The 24,116-nt window shown below is 50.7% G+C and overlaps 2 protein-coding genes across 12 annotated transcripts in view; one reads left to right on the forward strand and one right to left on the reverse strand.

The window, feature by feature from the left end:
- Positions 1-6,023: 6,023 nt before the first annotated feature.
- Positions 6,024-24,116, reverse strand: part of ANKS1A (ankyrin repeat and sterile alpha motif domain containing 1A) — a 127,639-nt gene continuing 109,546 nt past the window's right edge. For 2 of the 11 annotated variants that reach the window (XM_061349473.1, XM_061349478.1), the window contains one exon: positions 19,830-22,879. In XM_061349473.1, the coding sequence (XP_061205457.1) occupies positions 22,876-22,879 (4 nt within the window). In that variant the 3' untranslated portion in view covers positions 19,830-22,875. Of the gene's footprint in view, positions 9,044-9,311; positions 9,374-19,433; positions 19,799-19,829; positions 22,880-24,116 lie in introns of those variants that run through there. The other 9 variants (XM_061349469.1, XM_061349468.1, XM_061349479.1 and 6 more) reach the window with 9 other exon arrangements.
- On the forward strand, positions 14,383-19,016 carry TCP11 (t-complex 11; the record flags this gene model as incomplete). The annotated part of the gene is given in 7 exon segments (XM_061349383.1): positions 14,383-14,503; positions 14,506-14,599; positions 15,099-15,102; positions 15,262-15,437; positions 15,715-15,816; positions 16,300-16,461; positions 17,953-19,016. Coding segments are annotated over 7 exon segments (873 nt in total), but the record flags the coding sequence as incomplete, so codon positions are not given.

The following is a 24,116-nucleotide window of genomic DNA, read 5'->3' on the forward strand; positions in this document are numbered from 1 at the left end:
CCCAGCCCTGCAGAGCTATCCTGCACCCCCCGAGCTCTGCTGGCTGCCAGTGGGTCCAGCACACTAAGCATTGGGGCCCTAAACCCATGCAGGAGCCAACCCCTTCCAGGCTGACCAGCATCAGCCAAAGGACAGAAGCACAGATGAGCCCATTACACCCAGCATAAGTCTCCAACATTCAAACTCACACCTGCATGATGGCTGCAGGTAAACCTGGAGCCAGGGGAGTCTGCAGGGCTCTTGTCTGACTGGGCTGGCAGCTCAGGGCAAGGCAGCTTCCAGCCTATCCTAGCTAAAAGGGATTTCTCAACAGAGACAACTGGCTCTGCCCTAGCCCAGTTGGGTAAGAAATCCAGAGGAAAAGCACTTGCACCAACACGACCAGTGCAGTAACTCACAGCACATCTTGCTACATGACAGGGAATCAAAAGAGTAGTGTACAACCATTCCCGGAACAGCCAGGCTCCAGGGCAGCTTGGGAAGGGACTAAGATGCAGAAATGATTATTAAAGCTGTAATAGACTTTTATATATATAAAATACTAATATGGAGGTGTCATTGTTAGGATGCATCAGGAAAGGATCATGACCCACCAGTGGGAATGGGCTATCCCACTCAGCACCCCACAGGAGGAGGCTCCTGGCTCCTTTCAGCTCATCCAGTCCAACCCTTACCCCAGCCCTGCCAAGGCCACCCCTAACCCATGGCACTGAGGCCTCATCTCCACACTGTGTGAACACTTGCAGGGACGGTGCCTGCAGCCCTGCCCTGGGCAGCCTGTTCCAATGCCTGAGCACCCTCTGGGGAAGGGATTGTTTCCAGTATCCAACCTAAACCTCCTCTGGTGCAGCTCGGGGCCATTAAAATGGGCCAAAATGAGTCAAAATGGGAACTCTCTGCTTGGGATCCCTGTGCCCAACCACCACACCTCAGAGTGGGGGACACATCCCATCCCATGATCCTTTATCAGCATAACCAGAGGAAAACTAAACAGTCCTCCATTTTTCCTATCTTCTAAATCTGGAAACTGATCTCAAGGCACAAGGGACAAGACCTTCAGCGATGTTGATTTATAACCGAGCTTCTAAATTACAGGTTTACACATTAGTATAAACATCCATAAACCAGTTTAAATACACAGCATCATATGTAATCACAACGCCAAGACACCGGGCAGCCACATGACAGCACAGGGGGACAGCAAACTCCTTGCTCACACCCAGACTGCCCGGTGGGGACAGATCTCCAGCCAAAGGCTCCCAGTTCAACCAGTGCCTTGCACTGAGGGCTGCGTTTTGCTGTTGAAGGTAGGTCCTCAGCTGAAGGCAGCATCGCTCACACCATAGGGAGCAAAGGGGTTGCAAACCCCATGTCTCACTCCTCCGACAGGGTTGTGAAGCACCATGGCACAGCAGCAGGGTTAGGGCAAGCTGCTGACGCTTGGAAACTCCCCAGATAAATACATAATCTTGTTTTCTTCCCAAAGCCTGAGGAGTGGCTGAGCAGAAGGGCTGATGGAGGTCCCAGGGCTGCCACAGCTCCCCTCCGAGCACAGGGACATCCAGAGTGCAGACGGAGAGTCCTGAGATCACACAGGGAGTCTGGAGGGAGAGCCATGAATCACACTCAAACCTCCTGCAAGACAACCCAGTGCTTCAGCCCCGATGGCTCCTCACCAGCTCCTGCTGCTGCAGGGTTGCAGGGATCCATTCCCAGGAGCCCTCCCTGGAGCCCTTCAAAAGCACTGGGACAACCCCTCCATCCCAAGCCTTGTGCACACACACGTGTGTGTCTCTATGCGTGTTTCTGGCAGGGAAGGAGGCGACAGGAGTCTCCTTCCCACTGCCTCCACTCCCCGTTGTGCACTTCTGGGCAAAATCCATTTGCTTTGGCTTCATGTAGGGCCAGAAGTTTCGGTCCATTGTGCTGCGGCGCTGAAGAGCCAGCGAGGGATTGTCAACCATGCCGAAGCGGTTACATGGGGAGGAATGAGAATTTACTGCACCCTGCTCCCGTCCCTTCGCCAAGGAATAAAAGCAAAAGATCACAACAGGCATTTTTTTAATTTGAAGGAAAATTAAAAAAAGAACGGATTCTGCACTTGGAAAACAACAACCACATCCACAGATCAAAGCAGCGCTTCTCTCATTCAGGGGTTTAAGAGGTTTCTGCAGCTACAGAGATGTTTACACAGGGAGAGAGATACATACATTGTGCAGTCCTGATGCTGCTTCTCCCCCCTTCATCTGGCAAAACATTCCCTGGGAGGCAATATGAGGTCATTCCTAGACCCGGCCTTGTTTTCCTCAAGCTGCAAAGCTTCGGGGCAAGAGGCAATTCATTTCCCATTAGCACACACACATTTGCACTTGGAACTCTCCCATGTATGTTTTGCTGGGGGAGCTCAGGACAGACAGGGGACTGGCCCTGTGTTCCCAGAGGGAATTCCAGCAGCCGGGGCTGCCGGGAGGGTCAGCAGCTCTGGCAAAGCCACTGGGGAGGTACATGGAGCAGTGGGTTGGCATCTTCTGCAGACCAGCCGTAATGTTTCTGTGGCTTCCACCACCACTTTTATTAGGAGAGGGGCTGAGCGGCTCTGGGGAGGTCTAATGGGCTGTAAAGAGCTTTTTCCCCTCTGCCTCCTTGGCTCAAGCCCAAGAGGAGCAGCACGAGTCCTGCTCCAGTGCTCACGCCGGGATGGAGCGCGTGGGAATGCACCGGGACAGACTCTCCCTTCACCTCTCACCATCAGCACCTTGGTCCATCTGCTCCATGGGCAGCTCCTGCTTTGGCAAAGCTGATGGGTTGTGGCTTGTGAGCCCCCCTGTGCTATCTGCAAACTAAAGGAGACTTTGGAACTAGACCTCCCCATCTCTAGCATGAATTCAATGCCCTATGCTGTGAGTGAGCTGCATCTTCATCTCTGACCATATACCTGCATGATGCTGGAGCCAAAAGAGGTTTCTAAGCACAAGAAGCTGCTGAGAAGTAACAGGCAAAAGCAAAACTCCCATAAAAGACCTGAGGGCTTGCAGGAGCAGCAAGTGAATCAGACAGGATATTGGAAGAAAAAGAGGACACAATGCTGCAAGTCAGGAGATTTCCCTTCCTCTCTGGTTCACAGAGGCACAATACTGCCAGTCCCAGGCAGGACCTCACCTCTTCACAGCACCCAGAGCACCCAGCAGCTGGGGTGGTGGGTGCTGGTACCGTATCCTCACACTGCACACTAGGAGCTGGCGCAAGAAGACAGAGCAGAGACATTTCGATGCTCTAGTGAGGCTGTGGTCTAGAGCTCAGAACAAAACAGACTATTTTAAAAACAGAGAGGAAAACAGTATTCTCTGTAACGCACCAACAGCCTGGACTTGACTGATGCCACCAGTCCCCATCACCAGCTCCCGGCTTCATCCTTCATTTCTCCCAAAGCCCCATTTATCAAGATGCCTCCAATGTGGATAAAAAAGCCCCAAGTCCCACTAAATGTCTGCCTGTCACCCTCTGACACCTTTTTTCCAGTGTCACGAAGCTTCCCAAAGTGCCCTTGTTTGTAATTCCCAGTCTGCAGAAGGTGACACACACTGAGGTGAGGTGACCTAACCAGCGTCATCAGGAAGGTCGATGGCAGCACCAGGAATAGCCCTATTCCCAGCTAACCACTAACCACACTTATCCCAGAATAAGGGTCCCTTTTTCCAGCTGAATTTATAACAGCTTTCCAGGTGACATAAGCTCTTACAGAAATAGGCAGGGGTTTATTCCAGAATAATTACTGGGAAATCATACTGGAGCATGTATAATTACACTGGTGAGTTGGACCCCATGCCACTGACTTGCTCCATGCTCCATATGGCTTTTATCTCATCCTCCTTTTCCATAAGCACATGTATGTCAACTGGCACATCATCAGGATGTGGGTGGAGAAGGAAAAAGGGCTTTGGGTAGAAAAGAAAGTGATAGATCACTCGTTAAAGCTCTGTTAATCACATTTCCCACTGAAGATAGCCTGATAATAGCTCTTACAGCTACTGAAATCCAAAGGAGTCTTTCGGGGTGCACTGGATTACCCTCCAGATGGATTCAGCAACGCTCTGTGTCTGCTTCATGTTCAGCCCAGGCACAGCTTCGGAGCAAGTGTTTTGTTTTAAATGCATTTCATGTCCTACACACAAAATCCAGCTCAGGGTTCAGCTTGATTCATAGAATAGTTTGTGTTGGAAAGGACCCTAAGATCACCCATTTCCACCCCTCTGCCACAGGCAGGAACAACTCACATGAGACCAGGTTACTCCAGCCCCATCCAGCCTGGCCTTGAGCACTGCCAGGGATGGGGCAGCCACAGCTTCTCTGGGCACCCTGTGCCAGCGCCTCAGCACCCTCACAGGGAAGAGCTTCTTCAAAGCTGAAGAATTTGAGGCCTGAAACGTTTCTGACACAAGCTGTTGGAACACACTGTGCTTAATACTCGTCAAAACCAACCTCACACACGCTTATCAGGTGCTGATGTGTCTGTATATTCCACAAGAGCACTATCTGCGCCTGCATGATCCCGGGGCCAGCACATGAGGACTTTAGGGTTAACTCAGCACCAGTGACACCACTTTAACTCCAGGACCCAGACACAAGTGTTTAAAAGTAGCACTTCTCTCCTTAAAATAGTTTATGAATCTTACTCGGGGTTAAATCCAACACCCTCGAGCAGAAGGAGACCTATTAATTCCTGAGTTTTTTCCTGCTGTAGTAAAGCAGCATTTTATGTGTAAGATGTGAGTCCTTTTCCCACTTGCATTTCCAGTGACAATTTAACAAGGCAGCAGTTTATTTCCAACAGCCCCAGCCAGACCTCAGCCAACTGCGTCAATATTATGTTGCTTATACAAATGCTACCTTAGAGTCAACACCACGCTTGGGGGAGGCTTTTTTCCTCTTTTTTTTTTTTAGAAAGGGCTCCTCCAGGATGATGTATGTGAAACTCTTAAAATACTGAGGGTAATACAAGCTTTTTAAAGCTTACCTGGATGCAGAGGCTCTGCTTTAAAGCATGAAACACGCTTTTACTCGAGGGCACTGACCTGACCAAAGGCATTTGCTAATTAATTCATTCTTCCAAGAGACTTAACTGCCTCTTGCCTTCGGAAACCAAGGCAAACCCGAGCCAAATCCAGAGCCTGTGGAAAACACGGAGAGACCCTTATTGACTGCAGGAAACTTCAGAGCTGGGAGCTGGCTCCTGCTCAGCCGGTGCCAGCCATGGGGAGCAGCCGTGGGGCAGCCGTCCAATTCAAGCTGGCTGCTCTCCCCACATGGTTTTCCTTAGCGCTGCTTTCAGGATAGAGGAGGGATGCAGGGCCTGGCCAAGACCTTCCTCAACCCCCTCCTGTGATGCCATTTTGGAGTGTCTCTCCCATGCTGCTGCAGCAGTGTGGCACAGCCTTACCCTGGCTGTTGGCCTGTTTGATGGATGCTCCTGCGGTCCACACTCTCCTCTTGTCTTTGGCACGCTCTCCCAAAACCCTCAGATGCTTTCTGGTCCAGCACAAGCTCAGTGTGACAGGATCATCCCTTTGCCCCAGCCTCCCGAGCACAGGGCTCTTGAGATCCCTACAAGTACCACACTGCATCCTCACCACCAGCACCCCCAAAACCTGGGTGTTCTAACCCTACACATGGGTAAAAGGTCTGACAAAATCCAAAGCCCAACACAAGCAGCTTTCCAATATCTGAAGGGGGCTACAAGGATGCTGGAGAGGGAATCATCACCAGGGACTGCAGTGATAGGACAAGGGGTGATGGGTTCAGACTGAAACAGGGGAAGTTCAGGTTGGATCTAAGGCAGAAGCTCTTCCCTGTGAGGGTGCTGAGGCGCTGGCACAGGGTGCCCAGAGAAGCTGTGGCTGCCCCATCCCTGGCAGTGCTCAAGGCCAGGTTGGACACAGGGGCTTGGAGCAAGCTGCTCCAGTGGAAGGGGTCCCTGCCTGTGGAACTGGATGATCTTAAGGTCCTTTCCAACTCAAACCATTCTATGATAAGCTGGGGAAACAAGGGGAACCCCAAAACCAAGGTTCCCCCATAGCACTGCCAGCTGGGAAAGCCCTACAGGATCTCTGTGATCCTGCATTGGAGCAGTTCCACGTGAGGACACAGCAGCCTCAGTGTGTCAACAAGCCCTGAACCCCCGAGGGCAGCTGGGAGATGCCATTATTATGTTATTATTAATTTTTTTTTAATCTAAAATGAACTTCTTAACCTCCAGGAAAGTAAATGTTCTTCTGGGATGGCCAAGGGAACCACGCTGGGATTTTCCAAATGGCTGTGACTGCCTGTTTATGAGCAGAGGCTTCCAAACGCAGAAATAAATGGCTTGCTCTCAGCAGGTTTTCCTTTCTATATTTACCCTCACCTGAAATGAACATTCTTGCACACTGCGACGCTTATTCCCTCTGATCAGGGGAGTGGGTGAAGAAACCAACCAGCCACAACACGTCAAATAAATTGTTAATCTGCTGTTTGCACTGGGGCAGGGGAGGAGGAGGAGGAGGGAGTCCTTTGGTTTTTGGGCAGCGATCAGGTCCCACTTACAACTTCCATTTCAGCTCAGCAGAAGCACTTTGCTTTCCTGCTGCTGCTTGTGGCTGCCGAGAGCTGGATCCTTCATGGAGCTGACCCAATGGATGTCTGCCCTCTCCTATGGCACCTGAGCATCCTTGATCACAGGCAGCTGATGGAAAAGGTTGCTCTCCCCACTGCATGGGAAAAACCAAGCTCCAAGGTGCAAGGACCAGCCTGAGGCTGCACAAGAAGCATTCTGTGGGACACAAAAGTGCACCCAGATCCCAAGTGAATGCACAAGCATGAGACAACCCTCTCCAGAGTGCTGGGCTTTGAAATCCCTTTCCATGAGTCCCAGTTTCCACACTGGGTGTTTCTCTGCCTGTTCTCAAGGTGGGAAGAGGTCCCTACAGATGGCAGAGGGGTGATCCCTCCCATAGTCAGGTCCCCGGCAGGCATGAGCTGCCCTGCTAACATGCAAAATGGCCACAAAAGACCCAAAAGTCCTTCCTGACAAGGGGCCAGGGGGGTTGAGCCATTGCAAACCTAAACTTAACATGAGGCTGGGCAGTGAGCTGTAAAATCTCTCCTAATCCCAGCCTTTGGAAAGGGGAGGACGGGGAGATCACCTGCTTCTCCAGGACGTCACCCACATCACATGGCTTCTGGGTCACGCTCACGCCAACCACCACCACCTTCAAATCTGGGCTTGACCTCCAGTTTACCTTCACCTTCACTAATTGTGCCAACCACTTTGGCATAACAGCCAAAAGAGGGGTTCACATCACCCCAGAGAGAAGAGGGGATTAATCCTCTGCTGGCAGAGGGGAAGCTGATCAGTCATTAGTTTATGGAGGTGCTGAGGGACCCCTTGGCCAGCAGGGATAGAAACAGACTTGCTCTGTTCACAGAGCTCACACACACTGAGCACCAGCCAGGACCTGGCTCTTATTTCCTTTTCTGGTCAAAGCTTTCACTTCTAGAAAAGCCTGTCCTCTTCCCAACAGCAGAGCAAGCCCTTCCCCAAGCAGCCATTCCAAGAGCATTTGTGTTAATCCAGATTAGCAAACATCAAGCAATTTAGATAAACCGCATTAAGCCAAAACCCACCTTTGAACTTGTTATTTTTTTAGGGATCAAAATCCCTCCCTGAGCACTGTGTGTGGTTTGGGCCACCCCATACCACAGCGTCACCAGAGCTGAGCTCTGCACTGAGTGCTCCGATAATTAAGTGAAGTCAGCAAATGTGAGTACCGAGAGCCAGCACATGAGGTCCAAAACTGATTCTGGGTCCTGAGATGTCCAAATGGGTGAAAGAACAAGGAGCATCTCCTTGGATCCATGCCCATCACCCAACCACGACACCTGGGCTCCAGTCAGACTGCCTATGTGACCACAAGCCAAACCTCCCCAAGCCTCAGTTTACCCAGCACCAACCCATCCCCTAAGTGTATGGATGATGAGATCACTGTGAAATGCCCCAAGATCAGGAGCTGGCCGCAGAGGCTGGGCAGGATGGCTGATGGTTTGCTCACAGTGGCCAGTCCCCACGGCTTGGACATGGGTGTCGTGACTGAGGTGGCAACTGCCAGCTCATGTGTATGGGATGTCTCATGGAAAAGGTCACGCACCAGCTTTGGAGAAGGGAATAAATAGATGCTGTAGTCATTGGTGAAGCATGCGGTGTGTTACAGCACGTAGACACCTTGCACACCCACCCCAGAGCCATCACTGCAGCAGATACCTCTCCAAAGGGTTCAAACCAAAATCAGGCTACAGCAGACCCAATGCCACAACACCTTCTCACCTGGACAAGGTGGACAACACCACTTCAGAAGCTGTGAGCTCCTCAGGATCCACCTGTCTGCTCCCAGATCCACCAGCATCCAGCACAAAACCAATCCCAGGGGCTCCTGCAAGATCAGCTTTCCTGGCTGATGGGGCAGAGGGAAACTCCTGGCTCTGCCCTCCACATCCTCCCTGATAATGTTTTCTGCCCTTCCCCCTGATTGCCTTCCTCATAGCAGAGCCAAAGCTGTAGCTTGTAGGCTCCAAGCTCCACTTCTTGGAAGTGAGGGGCTGTAACACCAACTGGGCTTTACCTCTCATGCTGGTACAGGGTTTGCATGTTTGCAGAGAACCTTCCATGGCCAGGCGGCTGCTCACAGCTTGGTGCACTGTGCTCGTAGGTGATCTGGACCAGGACTCAGCAGGAAGTTTGCTTTCAGCTGCCTCCATCAGTGTGTGGCTGTGCAGATAGGGACCCATTTCACTGCTGGTTTGACTCCTCTAAATGGAGACTTTCACATTTGTCAGGCTTGAAAAATCAACAGCAGCTTTTAAACCATTTCCCTTTCCATGGGCTGCAGCTTGTTTGAACAAGTGGAACCTTCCCACCCTCTGCTGCCTCACTGTGCCTGGTGGGGTCATGCTGGTGGGTTTGCAGAAGCGTGGCCATTCCACTGGAGAAGATGCTCCAGCCGTGGAGCTATCTCTGCTCCTGTAGGGAAAATGGGAGCTGTTTTGGAAAGCTGAGCCCTCCCCGCTAGGTTGGTTTTGTTTCCTTAGGGAAGTTGCTCAAAAAGAGCAGAGGAGAGACACATGGGCTCTCCACAGCACATAACTGATGCTGTGGGTGATGCAGACAGGTTCAGAGCTTGGATGGTCCCTTTCCAATGTGATCATCAGGGTTACAAACTTGTGAGGTGATAAAAGGGCAAACTGCAAATGTCCCTGTGGAGTTGGCTGCCTGATACTCAAACACTCGCCCCGAGAGACTCAAAATCCCAATTTCCTCTGTTGGGATTTCAGCTGGATGGCTTGGCTGAAATAAATGAGATTAATCTAATCAGAAAGATGGATGAAGCTCATTAAAACAGTAGATTAAAAAGAACCCACCCTGCCTATTACCAGTGCTCCTGAGGTCTTGTGCCTTTGTGGCAAGTTAAAACCACCCAGGAACCAGATTCCCTTGCAGAAATCTGTAGGAAAAGCATTACAAATACAGCCTGCTATTACAGTTCTTCATGTCACCAGTCACCTGGGAAGGGAAATACATGCAGGGCAAATGCATGTATATTTAAATATATACAATTGCATCCTCTGGGATGAGGATTTATAGGCTGGGAATGGCGGGCCCCACACTGACACAGGTAGATGTGAGCAAACTGAAGTCACCTCAAGAGCTGTGCTGTCTTATTCTCTGTAAATGCTATTTCCCCACCCTCACCTTCCTCACACGAGGCTGAGCAGCAGAAAGGAGCAGAAGGGTCTGGCACTGTGCAAAGCTGAACAGGGAGCACTGGGGGGAGTTCGTTCCTGGGCCAGCCTGGTCCCATAGTGAGCTTTCCTGGGTTTATTTCTCATGAGGAGTTTCTTTCCTGCCCCGTCCTGTGGCTTTGAGCAGAGCAACCACCCCTCAAAGTAGGTGTAGGAGCTCTTTGGGAGGAACCCACACATAGATGCTTCACATGCACAGAGCCCCATCACCTTCTCCTGCTGTTCAGTTTTCCATGCAGGTGCCACCAAAAGCTGCTGCAGTTGCCTCTCCCAGGCATTGCATACATGGTGTCTTTGGGAAGTTTGACACAATTGCCAACCTGTGCACGGTGAGCAGCCAGCCCTGCTCCTGCCCAGGGCTGCACCGAGATGTGTTCCCATGGGAAAACAGTTAAACTAAATCAACCCCACACCCAAACCCCGTGTCCACCTGCCTGTGCTGAGGCCTGTGCCACTGCACCACATAGCTCTGTGTTCGGGAGGAGGTGAATTCCCCCTGAGGACAGGGCAAACCGAACACACTGGACAGGCCCTGGAGTGCTTCAAGTGAGAGGAAAGAGCTGGGATGGGTGGTTTCCCGAGGTCATTTCTCAGCAGCATCCTTCTCCAGCCAAGGACCAGGCATTATCTGATGTAGCTGCAGTGCTGCCCAAGCTAAGCAGTTTTCCCTTATTGCTCTTTGATGGGATGACTTTCAGAGCTCCCCAGGGGCTTGAGGAAAGGATAGAATCCCAGACTGGGTTGAGTGGAAGAGACTTTAAAGCTCCTCCAGCTCCAACCCCTGCCACACCTTCCACTGGAGCAGCTTGCTCCAAGCCCCTGTGTCCAACCTGGCCTTGAACACTGCCAGGGATGGGGCAGCTACAGCTTCTCTGGGCACCCCGTGCCAGCGCCTCAGCACCCTCACAGGGAAGAGCCATGGTTTAAGATCACTCTGACAGAGCCTTGTGCTGCAGGGACACAGCAGGGCAGACACAGTTTCAGGCTATGGCTACTCCCAGCATTCAATCATTTATGACAGCTAAAAGGGTTACAACGCACCAGCTGAACTGCATTAACTGCACCCGTATCCTGCCGCAAACCCTGTGCGATGCTGGCAGCTCCTTAAACCCTTTAAACACACCTGGGACCCTTTGCCGTGCACGGGCAGCAGGCGGGGAGCCGCGGTGCTGTGCACACAGCCCAGCTGGGAAGCTGTAACTCATCAGGGCTGGGAACGGCCTTGTCCCTCCTCACATCAGTGCCAGTCCTGTGCCTTTCATCCCCGGCCACAACACCCAGACATCTGAAGCCTTTCACAGGCTTTGGAGGCCGGAGCTGTGCCAGGGCTGGTTTACAAGGGGTGGATCAAGGCCCCAGCTCCCCGGTTCTCATGCCTGTCCCTTGCACACATGGGGCTGAGCGCGGGTCACCGTGTGTGTGCAGCCGGGGGCAAGGGGTGCCCCAGCGCTTCCCGGCTCCACCCGACTGCACGAGTCGGTGTTACTGGGTGCTGGGGAAATACATTAAGAGGAAAAGAAGTGCTGGGAAGGAGAAAAAAGGCAACTTGTTTATTGGTGCACAGGGAGCCTCCTCCCACACCGGGTGTTTTGCCCTCCGGAAGGTTTAATCCCAATCCCGGCGCAGTCAAGGCATGGTTATGGCAGTGCAGGCAGCCGCTGCTTTCTGGGTCCACCGGCAGGAAAACCGGGCAAACCCAGGTGACCAAAGCACGATGGAAGGGTGTTTCACCGCTGCGACCCCTGCAGCGCTCCCCGGAGCCTCTCCAGCTCTGCGGAGTCACCCTTCCCACCTCATTCCCTCAGGCGTGTCTGATTTCAACACCCTGCCAGCCACTGAGCCTTCAGGTCCGAGGCCGCTCGGCCCCAGCCCGCGGGCCATGGGGGATCTGCTGCCCTTGCTGGGGAGCGGGGGCAGCCGGGTACAGCCACCGCTGCTCCTCGGCTCAGCCCCGCTGGGCAGACCGAGGCCGCCCGGCTCGTTCGCAGCTGTTGCCCATAGGGAGCACCGCAATGGCGGGGCAGGTAGAGAGGGCCGGGCCCCCCTTTCTCCTCACGGCCCCGTCCCCCCTCGCCTCCAATGGGCCGGGCCAGGCCATCCCAGCCGCGCCGCCTCTGCCCGGCGCGTCCCATGCGCGAGGGAGGGGAGAGCAGGACCCCGCTGCTTGCGGCCTTTCCCCGGTGCGGGACGGCCCATAGCCGCCGGCGCGGGGGGGTGTTCGACCCGACGAGCTCCATCAGCGAGGCCGCACCCGGGAGGCGGCAGCGCCCTGCAGGAGACCTTACAGTGCTCCTGGGTGCCAGCGAGGTGCGGCCACCCTGAGGGCGGGTGCGGGGCATCCCCGGGCCCACGGCAGCCGGCTCGCCCCTGCTCCCCCCCCGTGGCGCCATGGCTCGGTCCCGTTTGAAGCTGTGGCGGGCTGATGGCGGCTCCGTGACGGGAGACCCGGCCCCCGCGGCTAGGAGCTGCGGGCCCTCGGCCCGGTACGGGGAAGGGGCGGAAGCGGGGCCTGGGGGTCTCCCTGGGCGCTGCCAGCAGCGCTTGCCCAGGGCTAAATACCGGGGTGGCATTAACGTTTGCGGGCGCAGCTCCGTGCCCAGGCTGGGCGCTGTGGCGGAGCAGGAGCCGCCGCTCCCCGCCGTCACTAGGTGTCAGCCGCGCTCCGCGGGAGCAGGAGGACGAGGCAAGGCCTCTGCCCGTGCCCAGAGCGGTTTGTGTGGAGCTGCCCTTGGCCTCAGCAGCCGCGCGGGGCCGGTGTTGAACTTCTCTCCCGCGTTACCGTGCCTGCTCACTCGCTTGCACTGCGCCTTTCTACAGCCGGCCCGCCCCAAGGGCTCTGTGGAATAACCGGTGCCATTCCCAAGCCGAGCGCTGTGCGTGGAGTCCCACCGCGTGGTGACTGCAAGCTGCGGGCAGGGCTCCCAGGCACGTTGGGGTCTATGGGTGAATGTTCCGGCTTGGCTTTTCTCTGCCACGTTATGGTTCCATGGGAGAACGTGGAAAGGAGTGGAAGTAACAGGAGAAGTAACAAGAAAATAAGGTAGCTCCTGAAATATATTAAAAAAAAGGTATGTTGGAGCTTAATTTACTCATTGCTTTGTGATTTACTAAGAAGTTCATAACCATGATGTCAGGTAACACTAACATTGAAAGATGTAGAGCCTTCAGCTGCATAAGCTGTGACTGTGCCATGAACAAAGCAGACTTTTGGTGGAGATCTCCCCTGAGATGTCTGCATGTAGCTGAAGGTCTGGTTAAGTGACTGATGCTCAGGGCAAACACAGAGAAACGTTCTGTTGATCTTCTCTAAGGGTCTGGGAAGTTTCCTGGGTAAATGCCATGCTGTTCTTACCCCTCCGTTAGACAGGCTGGGGGCTGGGGGCTGGGGGCTGTGAACAGGGTTGAAAGGAAGGAATCCACTTTAGAAAGCCAAAATTGAGGAAGATTTCCGTGAGTTAGAGACAGGTGAGGTGTATTGTGCCTGTTAGGAGTAAAGACTAAGAGAAGGGAATGCTCAAAGGCATGAACCGCAATAAGAACCAAGAGGAACGGTTCCATCAATCTGAGTGCCTGAGTCTGGTGTTAACAGAAACCCTGTCCCCTCCTCTCTTAGCCTGGAAAACCCAGTGAAGGAGCCCATGCACAAAGCCTGTTGGAACTGTGTGCAGGAACAGCTCCCTGCTGGGCCCCAGACCAGCCCTGGCCAACCCAGCTGCTGCAGCAGGTGAGTGGGGTTGTTCCTGGCCCAGAGAAGATGGTTACCTCAGAATGGCTTCTCTGAATCACCCCGTCACCCCTCACATCCGATGTTCCTACGGGAACATGTGTAAGAGGGAGCAGAAAGTAGGCTTCATGTAATTTCTAGGGAGACACAACTGCACCTTCTGAAACCTGCCTGAGAAGGAAACTCATTCTCTGGTCCCAGGTCGTTAAAACACATAACCAACCAAAAGAATGGAAAGCTTTTGTTTGAGCAGTTGGCCTCAGTAACAGCTGTAGGCCCTTGCTGGTATAGTGTCTGCCAAAGGAAAACTGCAATTCTCTACAAAGACATCTTTTTAAGTATAAGAGGGGCTGTATCTACTCAAATAAATATCTACTTAAATAAGTGTACAATGTAGTGAGTAATAGCACTAAAAGACACGTGTGCTAACAGGGCATGAAGAGGCACATAGCTTGCTTTTTCAGTCTGTGCTTTTCCATTAACTGCCAGAGAGGTAACTCCTCTTTCATGCAGGTAAAGGAGGTTTTGCAAGATTTGAAACTGTAGCCAGACATCCTGAAGTGAGTCATTAGAGCCAAGCTTTAAGCAACAGTGTGGCCCAGAAGTTGTGTTCCCAGTAGTTACCTTAGTCTGCAGGCAAGGGCAACCTCAATTCCTGTTGAGCAGCTCTGGGGAACTGTGGCGTTCCTGGAACAGAAGGAGACTGCTGGTTCTTTGGGCACAACCAACTGTGAAGCCAGACTGGAGAGTAACTTTTGGGACCACTCCAATTAGACTGAACAACCTTTTGTAAGAAAATGGAATCAAGTCAGAGGATCTAAATTCTCCTTTCTCAGTATTCTAAAACGTCCCCAGTTACAGCATTCACTCCAGTATTAAACCTTCAATTCACTGTGTTTCATCCCAGGGAGATTTTCCGAGTGCTGGGCCTGATGAAAATGGATATGCTGAATATACCATCCAGAGCATCTGCTCTCATTTGCAAGACCACATTGTCCAGCATGAAAAGAAGAAATTCTAGGAACCCTTGGAGAAGCTGCCTACTAAGTCACTGAGGAAGGGAGAGAACTGCTCCTTCTAAAAGAGTTATTAAAGCATTAGAAGGGAACCGAAGTATTCCAAAGCTGATGCTTTCATCATGTGCTCAGTAACAGATGAGAGAAGTGCTTCTAAGAGCTGGAGGACTCTTGGGTGCCTTCCTCAAGGCTTTTTACTAACACCTCACAGAAAAGAAGTTACTTAGACTGCTTCAGTTTCTGCATGCATAAGTCAGAGCTAATAGCTTTCTCAGGAGGAACTGTAAGTTCTCAGGAGTTTAAAGTGTTTTGAGATCCCCAGAGGAATGAGCAAAATGATGTTAGGAGGCAGATTTTAAAAAGGAAATCCTACATTTGATCTAGACATCTTTTTTGCTAGGCTGTAGAGGATTTCTCTCTGTCTGCCTCTCTCATTCATCAGACTCCATTAACGGTGCTTTTTGGAGACTGAAGGCCTCTATCCGATATAATGTTCTCCACAGTAGCCTAACCCCATGTCCTGGCAACAGGACTGTATGTCACTGGTGGTTTAAGCCATTCCCTGCCATTCCCTCCACACACACTCCCCCCTTCAGCCTGCAGCATGGCATATCTGCTTCTTACTGACTTAGCCTGACCAATCTGTCCTTGCAAACATCCATTTCATTACCCCACTGCAGATAACCTGGAGAGTGTGGCTGTGATGAGCAGCAGCAGGAGTGCCCATGTCCTCTTTGCAGCCACCACACCACAGCCACCAGTAGCACAACTTTGCCTAGTCTTGCATCCATGCGAAACCGAGGATACGTGAATCTGCTCTGCTGGGAGCCTGGACAAAAGGAATACCCTGAGATAGGAAAAGTGCTTGAGTGCCTTTACAGCTTCTGTATTTTCTATAGGATGAACTGCTAGAATCTCTGTCCCCTCTACACCATGAAGCATTACACATGGGTTTTCCCTCTGTGAAACAATTGGAGGGTTCACAAAACTGAACCTCCTTGCTGCCAGGCAGCTGCTTTCCACTCAGCTTCCTAGGGGTGTTGTAGCTCTGCTCCATGGCTTGAGATCTGCCAAGTTATCACAGCTGCTGTTTCCACACCCACAGGCTCATTTGGTTTCTGTTCACAGACACTGCTTATGGATCAGGCAGGATGTACAAGTGCAGGTGAATGAGCTTACCATCATAGCCTCAGTCCTGCTAGTGACCAGAGGCATCTGTGAAGCACCTCATGTAGCTTACCTGGGTTTGTATGTAGGCTAAAAAAAGGTAACAAAGGTCCTCCTGTGAAAGGTGCAGGAGTACCAGGGGGGTTACTTTGAGTTTCCAGAAGGGGAAGAATGAGTATGTGGGCACTGGTTTTTGTGGGAGAAGTGGCAAGAATCTCCTCTGGGCATGGAAGAGAATCTGAGATCCAAATAACAGCCAGGTCTACTGCAAGGAGTAGAGGAGGCCAGCCAGTGTTTTCAGTTGGGAGTTAACTCTAGAGCAATGATCCCCTTTTGATCAGAGGGGAAAAATGAGTAGTGCTGATCAGCATTTCATGGGTCAGCTGCAGGGCAGCTTAATGCTTGCCAAAGAGCCAGGAAGGGAGGCTTAGTTCACAGAGCTCTGGCTAACGTTGGTCACTACAGCTAGCTGGCTGTGGTGACACTCCACAGGCATGTGGAGAAGCCCCCTTCCCCAGCCAATCTCAGTTATGGCCAGAGCACATGTACCTTTGTATGATTTAGGTATAAAGAAGCTTTAGAAGACATGGTGAGCACGTGCTCCAGGAGGTCAGCAGGACTCCCTCAGCTGGGTTACTCTGCTTGTACCCTGACATACACTTCCCTGAAAGGTCAGATACAAAGCATTGCAGACAACGACAACACAGCCCAGCACATCATTGGTGAGTCTCTGAGCTAAAGTCAAATTTGAACTTGAAGCCACTTTGCACTCGTAGGCCACAATTTAGGTTTAGGCTAATTACCCTGGGGCATACAGGACAGGTCTAGACTAAGTTTGGTGTCTGGCCCCTCCACGTCTGAACAGGGGAGGTGGGTCGAGGAAACTTGGTTTAGAAGCTGCCTTGATTTTCCTGTTCTACCCTGAAATGCTTCCAAACAGTAATTGCTTTGGAAAACCTCTTAAATCCTCCCTTCCCTGCTAAAAGCTAAATAGGCCCAAGTGCAAGGTCTGTTCCTAGGCAGTGCTGCAATCTTCAGGCCAGGATGTAGAGTGAGTACTTAATCACTGGCTGTAGTAAAGCACCATGCTAAGATCTTTAAACACTATTTGTCCCTAGAGAGAGCAGTGCTGGTATTCAGCTGCCCTGAAATGCTACTCCATCAAAATATTTATTCAAATGCTTTGGATAAGAGCTGCTTACTTTGACCTTATATTAGTACTCGGAATGCTAACTGAGAATGCACTGCCACAGGCAGCCTGTACGCTACAGAAGGATTATTTCCACATGGAAGCCCAGCTTTTATCAGCTATGAAAACAAGGTGAGGCTCTTCCTGCCCACTGCTTCATCTAGTTAAATATCTTTCCCAGCCCGTGTGGACTCTGCCACAGTGTTTATTTGGGTTTCCTCTTTCCATGTCAGAGCAGGTTGGTTTGTTTTGATGTAGTTCAGAAAGCTGGATTAATAACTGAAACCAAACCTTGATAAACTACAGGCTGGGCAGCAGGTGAGGGCACTGACTCACCCATGGGGTGGCACGAACTAGACAGCCTGTCCCCTTTTTGTGTCTAAAAATCAAACCCATGTCTTGACTGTACTTTTGGCCTCCATCAACATTTTCCACATACTCACTTCAAGTGCAGGAACATCTGAAGGAGCTGACAGTTGACTATCACCTCTGTGCTCCTCAGCAAGGTCCTTGCATGCTTTCCATTTCAAAATGCTGCTGTGGCAGGCAAGATAAATCCCAGGCTCTGGAGTTCTGTATTCCATTTCCCTTTGAAGATGCTCAACAATTCAGTGCAGTACAAAAGCTCTCACGGTGGGTGAAGAATCTTTACTGTTGACCTGTTCCACTTTAACGTGAGGTTTGATGGCTTTGACATGGTGAAGTCCTTCAGCAGTCCTCCAGTGACAGCCTTCTTTAGTGCAGCTACAAAGTGAACTCAAGGCATGTGCCTCTGGTACTTGAGTACTTTCCGTGTGTCACACGTTCCACCTTGGTTCCTGTGCTGGAGGCTCTTTCAGCTGCTTCCATATGGAAGAGGAATACATTAATCCACTGTGTCCCTGAATCCACCCACTGCGTTACTCGTCCACAACATCCCACCACAACGTGCCTGCCTTCAGATCTACTCTTGCTGGCACGAGGAAGCTTCCTGTGCTGACTGTAGATTTAGTTTTGTTTGCTTACTTCCTCTCCCTACAGAGCAGCAGATCCATTCATTCCTTCCTCTGCCTTTTCATTTCCCCTGATGGACAGAGTGAAGAGCCTTGGTTCTGTTCAGAAGAGCTGTGGGAAGCTGGGAGCAGGTTTGGAAGTGTGATCCACCACAACAGGCAGGAGTTTGGAGCTCACCACTCAGGAATTCTCACGAAGCTGCTTCTCCCAGATGCAGAACCAGACTCAGATCAAGTGGATTCTTTCTGATCTTCTTCACCACCTGGCAGAGGTGGAACACTTCCTCCCACAGTACCTCAAATCATGCCTCAGTTCGTAAAAATCAACTGGACAAATCCACAGGGACCAGCATTACTACTGTGCAGTGACTCTGCATGTCTGTATCTGAATAAACCTCCCAACTACAAAACGTAGTGCTGCTTTTTCCCCCAAACCTGCCACTATTTGGTGGGGAAGGCAACAGGATGTGGAGCTGGTACAGCTGCAGAGGAGCTCAGCCTGTTTTAATTCAAGGTGTTAATTCTGCCATGGGTCTGTAACCTACTTTGCTGAAGCTTTAGTCACAGCCCAGGGATGCTGTTTGCATTTGATAAGGCCACATGGTATTTAAAATCATTAAATCTGCTCAATATGGTTCAATGGTAGCTTGAAAACCTGACTGAATTATTAGAAATGGAACATATGGTATAAATTTAGCAATCCCTGGTGTATTTAGTATTTCACATCAGCCAGATTTCACTTGACATGAAAATGGGAACTTTAACCTGTCTAGATTTCTTGCTCTAATTTTACATCATGAAAATGTCCTATTTGTTGGCAAGCTCAAGATCTCTGCTGGATAAATACTAAATCCAGTGGCTGCTGTCACATGAACCACTGGCTGCTGTGATTTCACTGTTCATCATTAGTAAATGAGGGTCCTCTCAGTCCCAATGGAACAATCCTTCCAGGCGCACAGTAATGGGGGTACAAATGAACATTTCTCACCATACCCAAAGTGGCTGGAGATCTTGAACAGAGCCAGTGGATGTGTTCTTACGCATAAATAACGCATTTGTCTCAAAACAATGACACTCCATGTTTGCGGTCATTATGACTAAGCGCAGACAGAGCAGCTTCAACCAAAAGAAACGACTGCACAGCAGGCACCACTCCCCATCCCACACCACTCAACTACAGCAGGACTGCTCCCAGTTTCAGTGCCCTTTGCTCTGCTTCCACAACCAGAGTGCATCACAGAATCCCATGGGCAGGGACCCCTTCCACTGGAGCAGCTTGCTCCAAGCCCCTGTGTCCAACCTGGCCTTGAACACTGCCAGGGATGGCGCAGCCACAGCTTCTCTGGGCACCCTGTGCCAGCGCCTCAGCACCCTCACAGGGAAGAGCTTCTGCCTTAGATCAAACCTGAACTTGCACTGTTTCAGTCTGAACCCATCACCCCTTGTCCTGTCACTACAGTCCCTGATGCACAGTACCTCCCCAGCATCCTTGTAGCCCCCTTCAGACACCGGAAGCTGCTCTGAGGTCCCCACGCAGCTTCTCTTCTCCAGGCTGAACAGCCCCAGTGTTCTGAGCCTGGCTCCATACAGGAGGTGCTCCAGTCCCTGAGCATCCTTGTGGCCTCCTCTGGACTTGCTCCAACAGCTCCATGTCCTTCTTACTTTGGGGTCAGCAGATGTCACCTCTGTGCAGTGCTCCAATGCTTCCTCTTTCCTTGGATTTACAAAGTGGGGAAGCACAGGTGCTGGAGTATCCAATCAAACACCACAAATCTGCCATCCCTCACCCCCCTCTTCTCTTACCTTCACAGGTCAGGTCTGCTGGCTGAGGACAGGAACAGCGTTGCTGTAACACGGAAGAACAGGAGCCTTTGGTGTCACCCTGGGGTCGGTCACAGTGACAAGAGGGCAACACGTGTCTAAGTTGGTTTATTAATTCAGTCTGTTCTAAGTTGTACAATTCTGAAAACAACAAAACGACTGCTGGAAGCCCAGAAATATTTACACTCTCGCCTTGTTGTAGTGAGGTCAGTCTATGTTGTTGCACAGATTGGTTATGTTTGGTACCACAAGATGTTTCAAAATTCAGACAAATTTGAACAGATTAACAATTGTATATACAGGAAATAAAAGGAAATTCAAGTATCAAAATACAGACAGATTAAATAACATTTGTATTACAAATCAGTCCCACTGCCATACATCACAATTAGCAAAAATGACTACATTGCAAACTGAACGTGAGTGTTCTCTGCCCTCTTAGGGAATCTCAGGTTATTCTTCCATGGGTAAGAAAAATGTTTGAGCTAGATTGACTTTGCAAGAGCAGCACAGGTACTTTCTTTTGGGAAAATAAAATAATACAGGAAGCAATGCCAATAGGAAACATAAAAGGGAGACCTTTAGCAACAAGAGTGTTGCAAACACCTCTAAAATAAAGGTCTGATTGCATGGAAACAAAGTCAGCAGAAGGAAGCTAGGGGAAACTGTGCTGCTAGAAACTGCTGAAGTGCAGTGGAAGGAGCATTAGAGCAACTGCCTCCACTTCAGCTGCCCATAGAACGGGGTGGCTTCAGAGGGACTATTTGGCATCTGGTCTGTCTCAGCAGCCTTGTGAAGGTGCAGACTTGTCACTAGAGGTACAGCCTGGAAGCTGCTGCATGTTCTCCCTGGGAGGGGACAGGCACATACCCCACCAAAGTTACGTAATTTCTTCATAAAAGAACAATCCCAAAGCAAGTTCAATGGCAGCTGAATGACATTTGTTTTTCCTTGTAAGTACAAAATTAAAAAAGATAAAGCAGCTTCAACCTGGGGGAAAAAAACCCAAAACCAAACAAACCAAAAAAGTTCATCCCCTCCTATATAAAAAAGGACAACTCTGCATCTCGGTTACTTATCTTGAGTTCTCAGCCTGGACTCATGCCACGCACAATCCAAACTCTGTAAACCACAATCTGGCCTTAAAAGAGGGGACTGAGGCCCAGGGCAGCACCACCTTTTCCAGGCAGAGAATACAGCAGATGCATTTTGAGTCAAAAGTCATATTCAGCACCAGAAATTTAGGGCACTTTCCTCCCAGATACCATAAAACCCTGGAGGGAGGAAGAGGCAGAATACTGTGCAATGGGTGGGATAACATGACTGGGAGTCAGGGACTGGCATGGTCCAGGATCTGTCTCCAGCATGCAAGTACCTTGAGAAAACCCATTGAAATAGAAGGGGAATATGCACTGCCAAAACAACTGCTTTGTCTATGGAGCGAGAAAGAGAGTATCTGGCTAAAGAACTGTTGGATCACTAAAGACAACCACAGGATCACACACAGGACTGGAAAGGACCACCAGGGTCACTAAGCACAGTCCCCTGAAGATTGGAGTCTTCATCACCACATCACCTCCAAGCCAACCTTCGAAAAGCTCATGCAAGTAAAAAGAAAGCTGTCCCTCCTCCCAAGCAGAGGTTCAATTTGCAATCTCTCCAAAAAGACTTGTTGCCAACACACCAAATATTTACACTTAACACCAGTATGAATGCAACATATGCAGAACAAGGAATGTTAGGTTTCCTAAATTCATCAACTTAAAAAATAATCATCTCCACTTCCCCCTCCTTATCATTTACAGGTCTATGCCCTTGGGATTACGGATCATCCCTCTCTGCCTCACTGGCTAGAGAGACTAAATGAAATCCTGACATACAGCAGCAACTGGAGTTAAACAGAAATTATCTGGGCATACCATCAGAGTAAAGCAGCAGGTACCACATCCCCAACCATCATAATGCCTGTCGAGGTTACACACGTGCTGTGCTACATTTGTGTGTGTGAAGAATGAAAATCACATTTTAACACCTCTCCCTTGAGGGGAGCAGTCAGTGCTGTGTGAAGAGACATCAGTCACAGCCCAAACTGCTGTCAGATACCCTGCTAATTGGGAAGAAAAGTAATGGCACCTTTGAGATGGCGGTTTTGGGGATCCTGGACTGAGATGGGGGCTGAGCCATCCTCAGCTTGGTCTGATTTCTCCTGGGGTATGGACTGTTTCAGTGTAATGCCCAAAATTTAACTCCTTATTTGTTCACCTTCTGAATCGGTTGCACCAATTAAATAACAAGCTAGTATCAAAAAAGTGCTAAATCACAATTGAATAGACTTTAAAAAACCCCAGACCCTCAACCCTTCAGGGCATAACTGCATTTAAAACCAACTCAGGTGCACACGAGACTGGAGAAGGGACTCATCTCCAGGGGTTCAGTGCGGAAAAATGGGAAGAAATTGTGTCCTTGCCATAGAAACATCAAGTATTGCAATGCAAGAGTTCTCTGTAGGGGAAGCAAGCTCTGTACCATCGGCAGACTTGGCCACAAGCACTCTGGGTGAAAGATCCTTTGCAGACTCAAGCTGTTTCCACTTGCGCTTCCCCTGCCAGGCTTCTCACGCTGCAGGAAGGGATTTCCAGGAATTTGGCATTCTCTACTGTTCACCCAGAACTGAAGCAAATGTAAGTACCGTTAGAGATGTGCACACCGCTCCCACCACTGAGACTCCCTGTTGTACTCAGGGCTGCGTGGATTCTCAGTAAATAAGGATATCTATTGTTTTTTTCCTCACAAAAATACCTGCAGTGCTACATTTAAACTGTGAACTGGATTTGCTCTGCATCATTTTTGCACATTATTAAAGGAACAGGTTGAAAAACATTTGTGTCAAGCTAGAAAAGGTGACATTGCTCTCAGAAGTCTCAGCTTCCCTCTGCTAGACATGGAGAGAGCTGCTTTCCTCAGCTGGTGCCTGGGATCCCTTTTCCCCCCTCTGCTTTGGGAGCCCTCACTGAGCAGCCATGCACCCAACTCCAAGGCAGACACCAGATGGAGATGATCTTCGTGTCAGCAGGCCACTGCTTCTTAGGTCTCTGCCCCGTTACTACATGTCCGTGGTAGGAGACAGCTGCCCGGAGCTCAGCTTTGCAGAGGCAAACAGAAAGGAAGATAATGGAATGAATGATTTCTGAGTCATAAAACACAAGTGCTGGGAAAGATGAGGCTCACGGCCAGGATGTGACACAACCGTGAGGGTTATGGACACACAGCAGGGGCTCTAGCTCAGGCAGAGCTGCCTGTGATCCCAGCTGGGTTTGGATGGTCACCCTTAGAAAGGCACATGCTGTGGTGACCCAGTGTGGGAGGTGCTGAGGAACCTGCTGAGTGCAGGGGAGATGCAAGAGCCCAGACCCTCTAGAGTCAGGCGTATGGGTGGTCTATGGCATGGTAAACGCTTACACATCGAAACTGCGCTACCACACCAATCCTGTTTCTCTTTGAAGGATACAGTAAACCTGAGGGCTCCCTTACAGCTTGGAAAGATGCTGACTGACCCCAACCCCAGCCTCTCACAGCACATCAGATGCAGCAGTATCCTGCTGTCCACCACACTGCGGCTGGCAGGATGGCCCTGCAGCACTTCAGGCAGCTGAAAGGGGTCTTTAAGCAGAGGAGCACTTGCTCTGCGGTAAGAGGCTCCCATGGCATGTGAAATACAAGCACTAGGCTGAGCCTTCCTTCTTCTATGACTGTAAGACAATCTTTTTATTCCTCTCACTTGGGTTCTTACCAGCCTAGCCCTCAGCTTGAAGTCAGTTTGCTGCTCAGTGCCATTAAGCCACAAATGACTTGGGAGATCAAATTCACTCCTGAGAAAGAGCTGAATCAAGATTTTGAAACATCAGATTTCACCACAAGGCTGGGGAAAGATCAGCTTTGAAGCAACAGCTCTAAACTCAGACAAGCTGCTTCTAGCCCCTAAATACCAGGTGCGATAACCCAGGGCTGCTGTTGTGACCTCCCCACTGATGCCAGCTGGTGACGACCAAAGATTTGGGGTAAATTCTGTTACTTGGACATGGAGCTTTACTGGGGATCCGAGTGTGCCCTCCTCCCCATTTCTAACTAAGGTGCCCACCAGACATGTCACACAGAGGTGAGCAGGGAGCTGCTGCCCACCTTTCTTCCCAGCTCACCAGTACAAACCCACCATCACCAGCACCGCTCCAGAACTGGGCTGTGAGGGGGTTTTGCCAGGGTATGAAACCCACAGTGAGTTCACTGACACCAGGGTGCACGTCAGCGAGTTCTGTGCAGCCCAACTACCACACAGCCACAGCCACAGCCCCATCTGCTCGGAGCTGCTGGGGGTCCCGGAT

This window comes from Neopsephotus bourkii, unplaced genomic scaffold (assembly GCF_033783945.1).
Source record: "Neopsephotus bourkii isolate Nb327-2 ecotype Australia unplaced genomic scaffold, CSIRO-AGI_Nbou_v1 NB_414, whole genome shotgun sequence".
Classification (NCBI taxonomy): domain Eukaryota; kingdom Metazoa; phylum Chordata; class Aves; order Psittaciformes; family Psittacidae; genus Neopsephotus; species Neopsephotus bourkii.